The sequence below is a fragment of the Cebus imitator genome, unplaced genomic scaffold, assembly GCF_001604975.1.
Source record: "Cebus imitator isolate Cc_AM_T3 unplaced genomic scaffold, Cebus_imitator-1.0 Scaffold130, whole genome shotgun sequence".
Taxonomy (NCBI): Eukaryota; Metazoa; Chordata; class Mammalia; order Primates; family Cebidae; genus Cebus; species Cebus imitator.
This window is the reverse complement of record NW_016107445.1, coordinates 4,283,038-4,294,863: the sequence shown is the minus strand read 5'-3', so window position 1 is coordinate 4,294,863 and position 11,826 is coordinate 4,283,038. Positions and strand designations below refer to the sequence as shown.

General features: G+C 39.0%; 1 protein-coding gene across 4 annotated transcripts in view; it reads right to left on the bottom strand.

The window, feature by feature from the left end:
• MCM9 (minichromosome maintenance 9 homologous recombination repair factor) overlaps positions 1-11,826 on the bottom strand; it is a 145,410-nt gene that overhangs the window by 31,858 nt on the left and 101,726 nt on the right. For 3 of the 4 annotated variants that reach the window (XM_037742949.1, XM_017541070.2, XM_017541066.2), the window contains 4 exons: positions 5,389-5,591; positions 4,260-4,463; positions 3,114-3,196; positions 2,478-2,623 (listed from right to left, as the gene is read on the bottom strand). In XM_037742949.1, the coding sequence (XP_037598877.1) occupies positions 2,478-2,623; positions 3,114-3,196; positions 4,260-4,463; positions 5,389-5,591 (636 nt within the window). Of the gene's footprint in view, positions 1-2,477; positions 2,624-3,113; positions 3,197-4,259; positions 4,464-5,388; positions 5,592-11,826 lie in introns of those variants that run through there. The other variant, XM_037742950.1, reaches the window with a different exon arrangement.

Here is an 11,826-nt window from a genome sequence, read left to right as displayed (position 1 = left end):
TGTCCATGTGCTCTCATCGTTCAACACCCGCCTATGAGTGAGAACAATGATTTTTGTTTTCTAATTAATTCATTACTGGTGCTTCTAAAAATACAAAATAGAGAACATGCATTACCTTTATAATAAGAAAAAAGCCCCCCAAATTACTGTAAAAATATTGGGTCATATCACTCAACATAGATCTGAAAATATCAATAAGCAAATCCAGGTTCATTTTTACTAATTTGAGTTACAACCAAACAAAAAAGCAAATAGCTTTCAAAATTGCCACTACTTAGTATACATCTCAGCATCAAATTGAGGTCAGGGCTATTGACAAATGTTAAAGTTCCAGAAAAATGTCCTAAAAGATGAGAATAAGTTAGGGTAGGCTAAGTTAGCCCTATTTTAGTCTAATTTTTTTTTTTTTTTGAGACAGAGTTTCACTAAATCTCAGATCACTGCAACCTCCGCCTCCAGGGTTCAAGCGACTCTCCTGTCTCAGCCTCGCGAGTAGCTGGAATTACAGGCACCAGCCAACACACCCAGCTAATTTTTGTATTTTTAGTAAAGATGGGGTTTCACCAATTTTGCCAGGCTGGTCTTGAACTCCTGACCTCAAGTGAACTGCCCACCTCAGCCTCCCAAAGTGCTAGGATTACTGGTGTGAGCCACCATGCCTGGCCTGCACTCTGTTTTAAGGTGGATAGAATGTCCACTATTTGAGTCATACTGTCACCAGAATAAAGCATTTTCTGGAAGTAAAACATGAAAAACCTATAAATGGTTTCATTATAATTATCTCCTTAAGATATAGAGAATTCCTTCCAAAACAGTAAAAACCCATATGCTAGTTGAATTTTTTCTCATTTGTTAAGATTAGCATTAGGTTGTTGGAGGTAGTTATTCACTTTCATTTGCAAGGTACCTGGTTTTGTTGCTTTCGCAGGGTGATCAACACCAGAACACGCTTCTACGTTATAAATAAATACCAGTAGAAAATAACATTTTAAGGCAGAATCCTTTCTTTCATATTGTCAAATACTTTCTTTTTTCCTTTCTTTCCCTCCAGGAGGGTCATTTTAAATTTGGGAAGTCCAACTGCCATCTTTCTAACACATAACAACGATTCTGAGCCTTACTTTTTCTCTTCTCCTGAATCCAGCATATGTCAGTTTCTGGTAGTTTGGATCAGTCAAAATGAGCAGCCTCTCCAAAAGCCAAGCCAAGCCCAGGAGTGGCTTGAAAAGAATCAGCTACATCAAACCATAAACAACTCAAAGGAATAACTTTGATTTTTGCACTATGCTCTGGATCATAAAATGATCCAGAAGACCAAAAGAAAGAGGGGTGAATTTCATACTAAGTTCAAGTTTACCGTAGTCTGGCACCTGGCTATTGGCAGGAGAATGCCCATCCCCACACTTCCCCAGGAAGGCCGTGCTGAAGTTTCACAAATTAGAAAGAGAAGGCCGCTGTGAGAAGGAAGAATTCTCAAGGTTTTATTTAATATAGCCAACAATCTCACTGTGGTCCCCAAATTCTTTGCAGCTGCTCTACTTTCTCATGTACTTCATTCACTAGATCCTGGCTTTGAGACCAACACCAATAAGAGCTGCAGGTCAATAATTAAGCCATTTACAATGATCACAAAGACACCAAAAATGGATAAACTTGCCATTCCTAACTCCTATTTCTCAGGCTCACACTCAAAGTCCAGGTTTTTAGAAGTCCACATATTTTGGGAGTATGCGAACATTAAAGTTTGGGCAGAATTTCTTTAGGTAAAGAGTCCACATTCTCACTAATGCTCGTGACAGGTTTCTTCCCATGTGTCCTCCTTCTCTATTATTCACATTTTTTTTAAGACAGAGTCTTAATCTGTTGCCAGGCTGGAGTACAGTAGTGCAATCTCTACTCACTGCAACCTCCGCCTCCTGGGTTCAAGCGATTGTCTTGCCTGTTTCCTGAGTAGCTGGGACTACAAGAGCATGCTACCATGCCCAGCTAATTGTTCTTTCCATTTTTAGTAGAGACAGGGTTTCACCATGTTGGCCAGGATGGTCTCTCGATCTCTTGACCTTGTGATCCACCTGCCTCGGCCTCCCAAAGTGCTGGGATTACAGGCGTGAGCCACCATGCCCAGCCTATTATCCACATTTTTAGGAGTCATTAGGAAGGTTAAGTTTTGAAATGTTGCTTCTGTCACTGCTCAGTTGTTACCTCAGCCAACAAAATGTGGAGCAAAGAAAAGCTACTACTGAGCCTGCCTGAATGTCTGATACCTAGAAAAGTAAACACTAAAATGCTGGTGTGGGTGGTGTTTGCAGTCACCGAATTTTGGAGCAGTTGGTTATACAGCAGTAGATAACTGAAACAATCCCCTACACACAGTACAGAGAGATTTTTCCACTTAATGCATAGCACACTTTCTTTGTTTCACTAAATGCCAAACAAGGATTTTCCATTATATGCCTTTCTGGGTTTTCATTCCTCACCTTTCAAGTCTTCTAAGCTCTTCACTCAAGAGGTTCTGCAGCTCTAGCTTTTCCAGAATAAGTTGACACTGTCTCTGGTACTGCTCCCCAGGGTTTTCAGGAAAGGAAGTATGGAGGGCATTCACACCTCCCAGCAGTGCACCTCCCTGAAGGGGTGAGAAAACACCAGGAGAGTCACCATAGGCCAGCCTGCATAGTCGTAAGTATAGTCTAGGGACCAGCAATCTCCAGGGGGCTAAGACCACCCTTTATACCCCTATGTTGGGTATGAAAATCACTTGGGGGCCTTTTTCAACTTTCTATAGTTCACTCCCCCAGTTCTTGGTGGCAAGAGCTCTAGGAAGCTATACTGTCACTGGTGGGACTACAAACATCCCTCAGGTGTGTTGAGGAGAAAAAGGATCAAGCCCCACTACTTTACATGGATGGGCAAAAGCAACACCACCAATGCAGCAAATGTCTCCAGGACACTGTTTCCTCTTCTTTTAAATGGTTTCATATGGAATTTCCAGGAAATACTAGGACTAGAATATGTCCATTTTTATAACTTTTTATATGTTAATAAAGTGCCCTTTTTTTAAAAAAACAAAGTAAGTTTGTAATTAGGATAAAAATTAGGTACACAAATACCCTTACCTGCATTGAGGACTCCATGACTGACACCACTGTAATAGCATCTTCCAGAGTCACAGTATCACGAAACATCAGGCGAGCGTGAGCTACGAAACAAAACATGTTTGTTTTTAGAAACGTTTGAGGTGAGAAATGTAATTCTCTATCTAACCTCCTGCCGCCCCGGCACTCACCATGTGTATGTTATGAATGAGCTACTTATAACAAAATAATTTTACTAAATCAAGCACAAAAGTCAACATTCAACTAGCTTTAAGGTTGTTTCTATAATATACCTAATCCTTCTGTGTAGTCCACACAATTTTGTATATTTATCTGGAAAAATACTCTGGGCTCTAGAAAAGAAAGGGGCAATATAAACATATATTTAATATTTGGCAACTTTAGTTCTCACTTTCTAGTCTTTTATAAAACTACACAAAATTAAAACTCATTTCTCATCTCTGGCACTTCTATGATCTATGAGCTTTTCAAAGCTACCAAACAAGCAATTCTAAATTCTGAGTTTTCTTACCCTAATATTAGCTATAAATCCTTGAAAAAAGAAATTCCATTTGTTTTACAGTACTTTTTATTAAGCTTGTATTATTTTATTATTCAGTTCATATAAATTCTTTTATAAGGATTATTTAAACACAGCTAAAATGTAAAAGCCAATGTTAGAAGAAAAGGTAAGATGCATGTTAGCTATACGTACATACGTAATGGAACAGGGCATGGCATTGTCAAGTTGGTTGTTATAATGACAGGGGTAGACTGCAAATGGTAATTAATGAGCAAGAACCAGCGATGCTATATGGGAAACAACTCAAAACAAGAAATTGTCCCACTCAAAATGCTAACACAGCTGCCACTGAGAAACAAAACATCAAAAATAAGGCTTTCTGAATGAATGGTATATTAAGTTCTAAGAGGTCCTGAGATGGCACAAAGATTCTTCTTTCTTAATGACACCATATTCTGGTCAATACTCATCATCTGTCCTCAGATAAGCAGAGATCTCCTGGCTCAGAGCCTTTATTTTTAAGTGACTGTGAGCACCTTAGAGTGGGGGTTATTCTCATTCATCTTTGAATCCATGGTGCCAAGCCCCATGCCTTGCACACAGGTGGCATTCAATATAAGCATCATTTGTTGAACGAAATAGACCTTCTGCTAATCGTATCAAGCTTTCCAACAGGCGAATGGTGGTCCGGGCAGTGTTCCGGGAATCACTCTGCCTTTGCATCTGGTAGTACCGGAGAAGAACTTGATTGCCCACATCAGACAGTGTGGGCTGTAGATTCCTTATAAGGCAGAAATAAGTTTTCATCTTTTCCATGCTCCAGAGCTTCTCTGATTTGCTTGGGCAACCTGTATATATTAGGTGTTAGGTCAGTAAGTTGTAAGGACAAGGAAATATCTCATTTTAAGAGTATTTATAAAGTTCTGGTACTCATTTGTTAAAAGATAACCTTCACATTTTGTGGTTATTGAAATCTAGACCTATTGTCTGCAGAGCATACAATTTTAGAAAAAACAGTCTTATGATCTAAATTTAACAAAGGTAAGCTTCCTACCTTTATTAAAAATTATTCAGAATAATTCAGGTCTGTCCAGTAATCAATAATATTTGAGTAAATCTATTTTTCTTTTTGAGATGGAGTGCTCTGTCACCCAGGCTGGAGTGCAGTGGCACAATCTCCATTCATTGCAACCTCCACCTCATGGGATCAAGCAATTCTCCTGCCTCAGCCTCTGCGGTAGCTGGGATTACAGGTGTGCACCATCATACCCACCTAATTTTTGTATTTTAGTAGAGATGGGGTTTCACAATGTTGGCCAGGCTGGTCTTGAACGCCTGACCTAGATGATTCACCTGCCTCAGCCTCCCAAAGAGCTGGGATTATAGGGGTGAGCCACCATACCTGGCCTGAGTAAATCTAATTTGAACAGAAGCCTACATTTAGAGATTTGTTTCATAATTCATTCTGGTTTTCTTTACGTAAGAGGTGAGTGGTAATTCTATATCATAAGGTTGCCCCCCTTCATCATAAGGGACATATTTAACAATGTTAGTTTCATTAGTGGCAGGTAGAGAAAGACCCTTTTCCTTCAACTCAGTATTCTGAGGCCCAGTAAGTGGCTCCTCTCACTGCTTTCTGTCTAAGCCTTTCTCTATTGCCTGGTACTACATTACGTACTTTGGGTATTTCTTTAATTTTCTTGAAAGGAAATTTCTTTAAGTTACAACTAATCTCTCTTTGTTACTTTGAATTATTTGCCTGTCTTCACATACCTTTATTTTCCAAGATAAAGGAGGAAATGATACGATCCCAGTCTTCATTCTTGGTATCAAGCAAAACCAGGATCAGATCAAATCGACTTAAGAGTGGGCTGCCAAGGGCAATGTTCACAGACACGGACTCCTGGGGGTCATACTGGCCTTTGGGGTTAGTTGCTGCCAGGATGGTAGTCCTTGTGTTCAGCTTACACACGAGGCTGCCAATAGAGACAGTACAATTTACTTACTGTGAGGTTCAGATAAAATGCAAGATTATAGCTGTTAATAAAATGGGGCTGCTCTTGCATCTTGAAAATCTAGGAACTCCTGTGAAAGAAAATGTAGAATAACAGAAGGAGATATCATAAACATCAACTTTGAACAAAGTATACTGAAACTATACTATCTTAAAGAGAAGTAGACCAGGTGCAGTGGCTCATGCCTGTAATCCCAGCACTTTGGGAGGCTGAGGCACGCAGGTTATGAGGTCAAGAGATTGAGACCATCCTGGCCAACATGGTGAAACTCCATCTCCACTAAAAATACAAAAATTAGCGGGGCATGGTGGCATGTGACTGTAGTACCAGCTACTCAGGAGGCCGAGGCAGGAGAATTGCTTAAACCTGGGAGGCAGAGGTTGCAGTGAGCTGAGATGGCACCACTGCCCTCCAGCCTGGTGACAGAAAGAGACTTCCATCTCAAAAAACCAAAATAGTAACTATTCAATAAATACTTTTTATGCCCCTGCTATGAGCAGACTCCTCTGCTAAGTGCTAAGAAGTGTCCAAAATTAAACCAAACTCTTCTTGAGGGGCTTGCAATCTACTAGCTGTACTGTAACACAAGGCAGAAGTTCTAAAAGAATGAAGTTCCCAGGAGAAATAAGGATGATGTGTATTCATTTATTTGGATAGAAAAGATGAACAGAGAAGCATTGTGAAGCAGGTTTTAAACTGGGCCTTTCAAGACATCTGGACATTTTTAGGTGGAGAAAGATGCATTTGCAGAGGGAGTGTGAGTAGACAGTGAGGATGACTTTGTAGAACAGTGAGTTGAAGCAAAAACTTTCTGTGTATTCACTCATTTTGTTTTGATTTTTCTAAACACAAAAGAAACAGAGAGAGAAAGAAAGAGGGAGGTAAAAGAAATCAGAAAATAAAAGGATTGATTTGGCACTGAGTTTCTGGGGAACCATTGTGAAGAGAAGTCTGATGAGGACTGGGATGGTGGGTGGGTTGGACAGGGAAGGACTGTGGACAGGAGGCAGGGTAGGGCTCTAGTGCAATGGTCCCATAGAGGGGCAGGGAAGTCCTAAATAGAGCATGGCAGGATAGGGATGGATGTGACATCACTTAGATATTGTTTTTAAACTAATTAATGATGGGCTGGTACTCAAAATAATGTGGCATATTTATTGGCAATAACAAATGTAAAAATTTGAATCTGTAAATGTGTATGCTGTGCACTTGATGCCCATTTTTAGTTATAGTGGGATGTCTGCCTCCCAGAAGTCACAGCCCTATGACATCAGCAACATGTGTTACACTTGTTAATCCCTGATCTATTTCTAGCTAGCAGTTACTTCATTCCCTGAGGCTGAAAATGTTTGAGAATCTTTATTTGTGGCAAGTGGCACAAGAAGACACTCATTAAATAAATAAGAAAAATAAACAAGGCATCTTACCAAAAACTAAATTCCCTTTTTAAAAAATTAATGGCAAGAAAAAATTCTGAACCGACAGTTCACATCTTATAATTTATGTGTCAAAATGCCTTTTGTAAAGACAGTTATTTAGAACTTGGAATATAATTTGCCATAAAACAATATAATAAGCGGTTCCTAAGTAACCCACGAAAGCACATTTAACCCACACTGAGACTATTTGCATTTATTATTTTAAAATGTCTACAACACTGGCAATGAAACAAAATACAATTGCTTGTGAAATAATTTTTATAAAATTATTTTTAATGCTAGGTCAAATGAATTGTTCATTCTTCCTCTCTCTGATCAACTAATATTTATAGGCCATTTCCTGTGTGTAAAAAGCTGTACTGAGAATCCAAAAAGGTATACATCTGATCCCTGCCTCCAATTAGTTTACAGCACAACTGCTGGGGAAAGTAGAGGTGGAGCAAAGCACCTGCCAGATTGTAAGTGTGCAAGGAATGTTGGTGTCAGTATCAGCATTAGCATCAGCAGGGAGAAACTTCTGCAGGGACACCTGGAGATCTCCAGAGGATATAATTGGGAAGTTTTCCAACATGTGAGAAGAAAAATGAACAAAGACAGAAAGAAGATGATAAATTATTCCTGAGGTAGCTGGGGGAAGTAATTTTTCCACTAGAAAAGCTTAAGCTTAAGAATCATGCTGGTGGATCACCTGAGCTCAGGAGTTTGAGACCAGCCTGGGCAACATGGTGAAACCCCCATCCCTACTAAAAATATGAAAAATAGCTGGCATGATGGTCCACACCTGTGTCCAGCTGCTTGGGAGGCTGAGTTGGGAGAATCACTTGAGCTTGGGAGGTTGAGGTTGTCAGTGAGCCAAGATTGTGCCACTGCACTTGCAGAGCAAGAGTCTATCTCAAAAAAAAGGTGGGCGGGGGGAGCTAACAAAAATTTATATGCAAAGTAAAAAGGCTGTCTGAGGTGAAGTCAGCAGAAATATTAGCAAGGAAAATATGGGAGTGGGCAGAGGAAGAGGAGATTATGAGAGAGAAGTCAGGCAGATCCCTGTAGAAAGGAGGAAGATGAGGACAGTGCCAGGAGGGGCAGGTGGTCTCTGGACATTTGAAAGGGGAGAAGACCATACATAAACCTGGTGGGTACGGACCTGTGATACAAGTATTTAAAAAACAAAAACAAATGAGGCTTTAGAAAACAAACACAAATATATATACACAGTATAATCCTAAGTACACTGTGCATGGCAGTGGCTCACTACATAACTAATGAAAGAATGAATTCGCAGAGTATAAAGTAACTCATTTTTCTATCCCATATAAAGTCTACCTTCGTCAATAATATTAATAAAAATAATTACATATTTAACATCAAGCAAGCACTGCATTAGGTTTACACAGATCATCCCTAATCATAGCAACTTGAAGGGTAGGTGCTATTACCACAAACTTAGAAATAAGGAAACTAGAAGTTCAGAAATACTAACTTCCCCAAGGTTACACTGAGAGCAGCAGAGCTGAGGTTCAAACCTAGATCTGGGCTCCAAAATCAACGCTCTTTTACTTCCAGACTGCCGATTCTGCCTTGTAAATTTGGGCACCTATTTTTCTTCCTTTGTATCTTTTTTTTTTTTTTTTTTTTTTTTTTTTTTTTTTTTTTTTTTTTTTTTTTTTTTTTTTTTAAGAGACATGGTCTCACTCTGTTGCCCAGGCTGTAGAACAGTGGAATGATTATGGCTCACTAGAACCTCAAACTCCTGGGTTCAAGTGATCCTCCTGCCTCTACCTCCCAAGTAGCTAGGTGTACATCACCACGCCCAGCTGAATTTTAGAAACTTCTTTTTGTGGAGATGAAATCTTGCTATATTTCCCAGGCTGGTCTTGAACTCCCGGCTCCAAGAACCCTTGGCCTCCCAAAGTGCTGGGATTACCAGTGTGAGTCACTGTGCCCAGCCTGTTTTTTTCCTACTAAATCTGGTCTTCCTTGGGGGATTGTGATTTATTGTTATAATCCTCACATTGCCTGGTACATAGCAAATGCTTAATAAATGTACATAATTTAAATGAAAAATAAAAATAAATCTTTACTTAGTTCAGTATTTCTGAAATTCAGAATTATTTTACATTCACTGGCTTTGTCATAAAAGGATGCTGATACATATTTCTTTTGCATTAACTTCAAAAAGTAAAAACATTCCACTTTTTTAAAAAGCTACTATTACGTTTATTTAATCTACAAATTTAAATGCCCTACGAAGGTCTCCCATTACTCCCTTTACCAGATGATCCTCATCTTTACTTATGGCTCTGATTACCTCCTATATGCTGGTACTTCCAAATTTATCTCCAGAACTTCCAATACTCTGTTATACAGCAGTGGTGAGAGAGGGCTTCCTTGTCTTGTGCCAGTTTTCAAAGGGAATGCTTCCAGCTTTTGCCCATTCAGTATGATATTGGCTGTGGGTTTGTCATAAATAGCTCTTATTATTTTGAGATATGTTCCATCAATACCTAGTTTATTGACAGTTTTTAGCATGAAGGGTGTTGAATTTCACTGATGGCCTTTTCTGCATCTATTGAGATAATCATGTGGTTTTTACCTTTGGTTCTGTTTACGTGATGAATTATGTTTATTGATTTGAGTATGCTGAACCAGTCTTGCATCCTAGGGATGAAGCTGACTTGAACATGGTGGATAAGCTTTTTGATGTGCTGATGGATTCAGTTTGCCAGTATTTTATTGAGGGTTTTCGCACAGATGTTCATCATGGATATTGGCCTGAAATTTTCTTTTCTTCTTGTGTCTCTGCCAGGTTTTGGTGTTAGGATGATGCTGGCCTCAGAAAATGAGTTAGGGAGGAGTCCCTCTTTTTCTATTGTTTGGAATAGTTTCAGAAGGAATGGTGCCAGCTGCTCTTTGTAACTCTGGTAGAATTCAGCTGTGAATTCACCTGGTCCTGGGCTTTTTTTCGTTGGTACACTATTAACTGCTGCCTGAATTTCAGAACTTGTTATTGGTCTATTCAGGGATTTGACTTCTTCCTGGTTTAGTGTTTGGAAAGTGTGTGTGCCCAGGAATTTATCTATTTCTTCTAAATTTTCTAATTTATTTGCAAATAGAGGTGTTTATAGTATTCTCTGATAGTAGTTTGTATTTCTGTGAGATCAGTGGTGATAACCCTTTTATCATTTTTTATTGTGTCTATTTGATTCGTCTCTCTTTTATTAGTTTGGCTAGCAGTCTATCTGTTTTGTTAATCTTTTCAAAAAACCACCTCCTAGATTCATTTATTTTTTTAAAGGGTTTTTTGTGTCTCTATCTCCTTCAGTTCTGCTCTTAGTTATTTCTTGTCTTCTAGCTTTTGAATGTTTGCTCTTGCTTCTCTAGCTCTTTTGTCATGTTAGGATGTCAATTTTAGGCACTTTCTCCTGTGGGCATTTAGTGGTATAAATTTCCCTCTAAACACTAATTTAGCTGTGTCTCAGAGATTCTGGTACGTTGTGTCTTTGTTCTCATTGGTTTCAAAGAACTATTTATTTCTGCCTTAACTTTGTTACTTATCCAGTAGTCATTCAGGAGCAGGTTGTTCAACTTCCATGTAGTTGTGTGGTTTTGAGTAAGTTTAGTTAATCCTGAGTTCTAATTCGGTTGCACTGTAGTCTCAGAGACTGTTTGTTATGATTTCCATTCTTTTGCATTTGCTGAGGAGTGACTTACTTCCAATTATGTGGCCAATTTTAGAATAAGTACGATGCGATGCTGAGAAGAATGTATATTCAGTTGATTTGGGGTGGAGAGTTCTGTAGATGTCTATTAGGTCCATTTGGTCCAGAGCTGAGTTCAAGTCCTGAATATCCTGGTTAATTATCTGTTTCGTTGATCTGTCTAATATGAACAGTGGGTGTTAAAGTCTCCCACTATTATTGTGTGGGAATCTAAGTCTCTTTGTAGGTTTCTAAGAACTTGTTTTATAAATCTGGGTGCTCCTGTATTGGGTGCATATGTATTTAGGATGGTTAGCTTTTCTTGTTGCATTGATCCCTTTACCATTATGTAATGCCCTTCTTTGTCTTTTTTGATCTTTGTTGGTTTAAAATCTGTTTTATCAGAGACTAGGATTGCAACCCCCCCCTTTTTTTTTTTGCTTTTCACTTGCTTAGTAAATATTCCTCCATCCCTTTATTTTGAACCTATGAGTGTCTTTGCACATGAGGTAGGTCTTCTGAATACCGCATACTGATGGATCTGGACTCTTTATCCAATTTGCCAGTCTGTGTCTTTTAAATTGGGCATTTAGCCCATTTTTACATTTAAGATTAATATTATGTGTGAATTTGATCCTGTCATTATGATGCTAACTGGTTATTTTGCCCATTAGTTGATGTAGTTTCTTCACAGTGTCAATAGTCTTTACAATTTGGTATGTTTTTGCAGTGGCTGGTACCAGTTTTTCCTTTCCATATTTAGTGCTTCCTTCGGGAGCTCTTGTAAGGCAGGCCTTGTTGTGACAAAATCTCTCAGCATTTGCTTGTCTGTAAAGGATTTTATTTCTCCTTTGCTTATGAATCTTAGTTTAGTTGGATATGAAATTCTGGGTTTAAAAATCTTTTCTTGAAGAATGCTGGGCACAGCATTCTTTAAGAATGCAGGCACAGTGGCTCATGCCTATAATCCCAGCACTTTGGAAGGCCAGGGTGGGCAGATCATCTGAAGTCAGAAGTTTGAGACCAACCTGGCCAACATGGTGAAGCCCTGTCTATACTCAA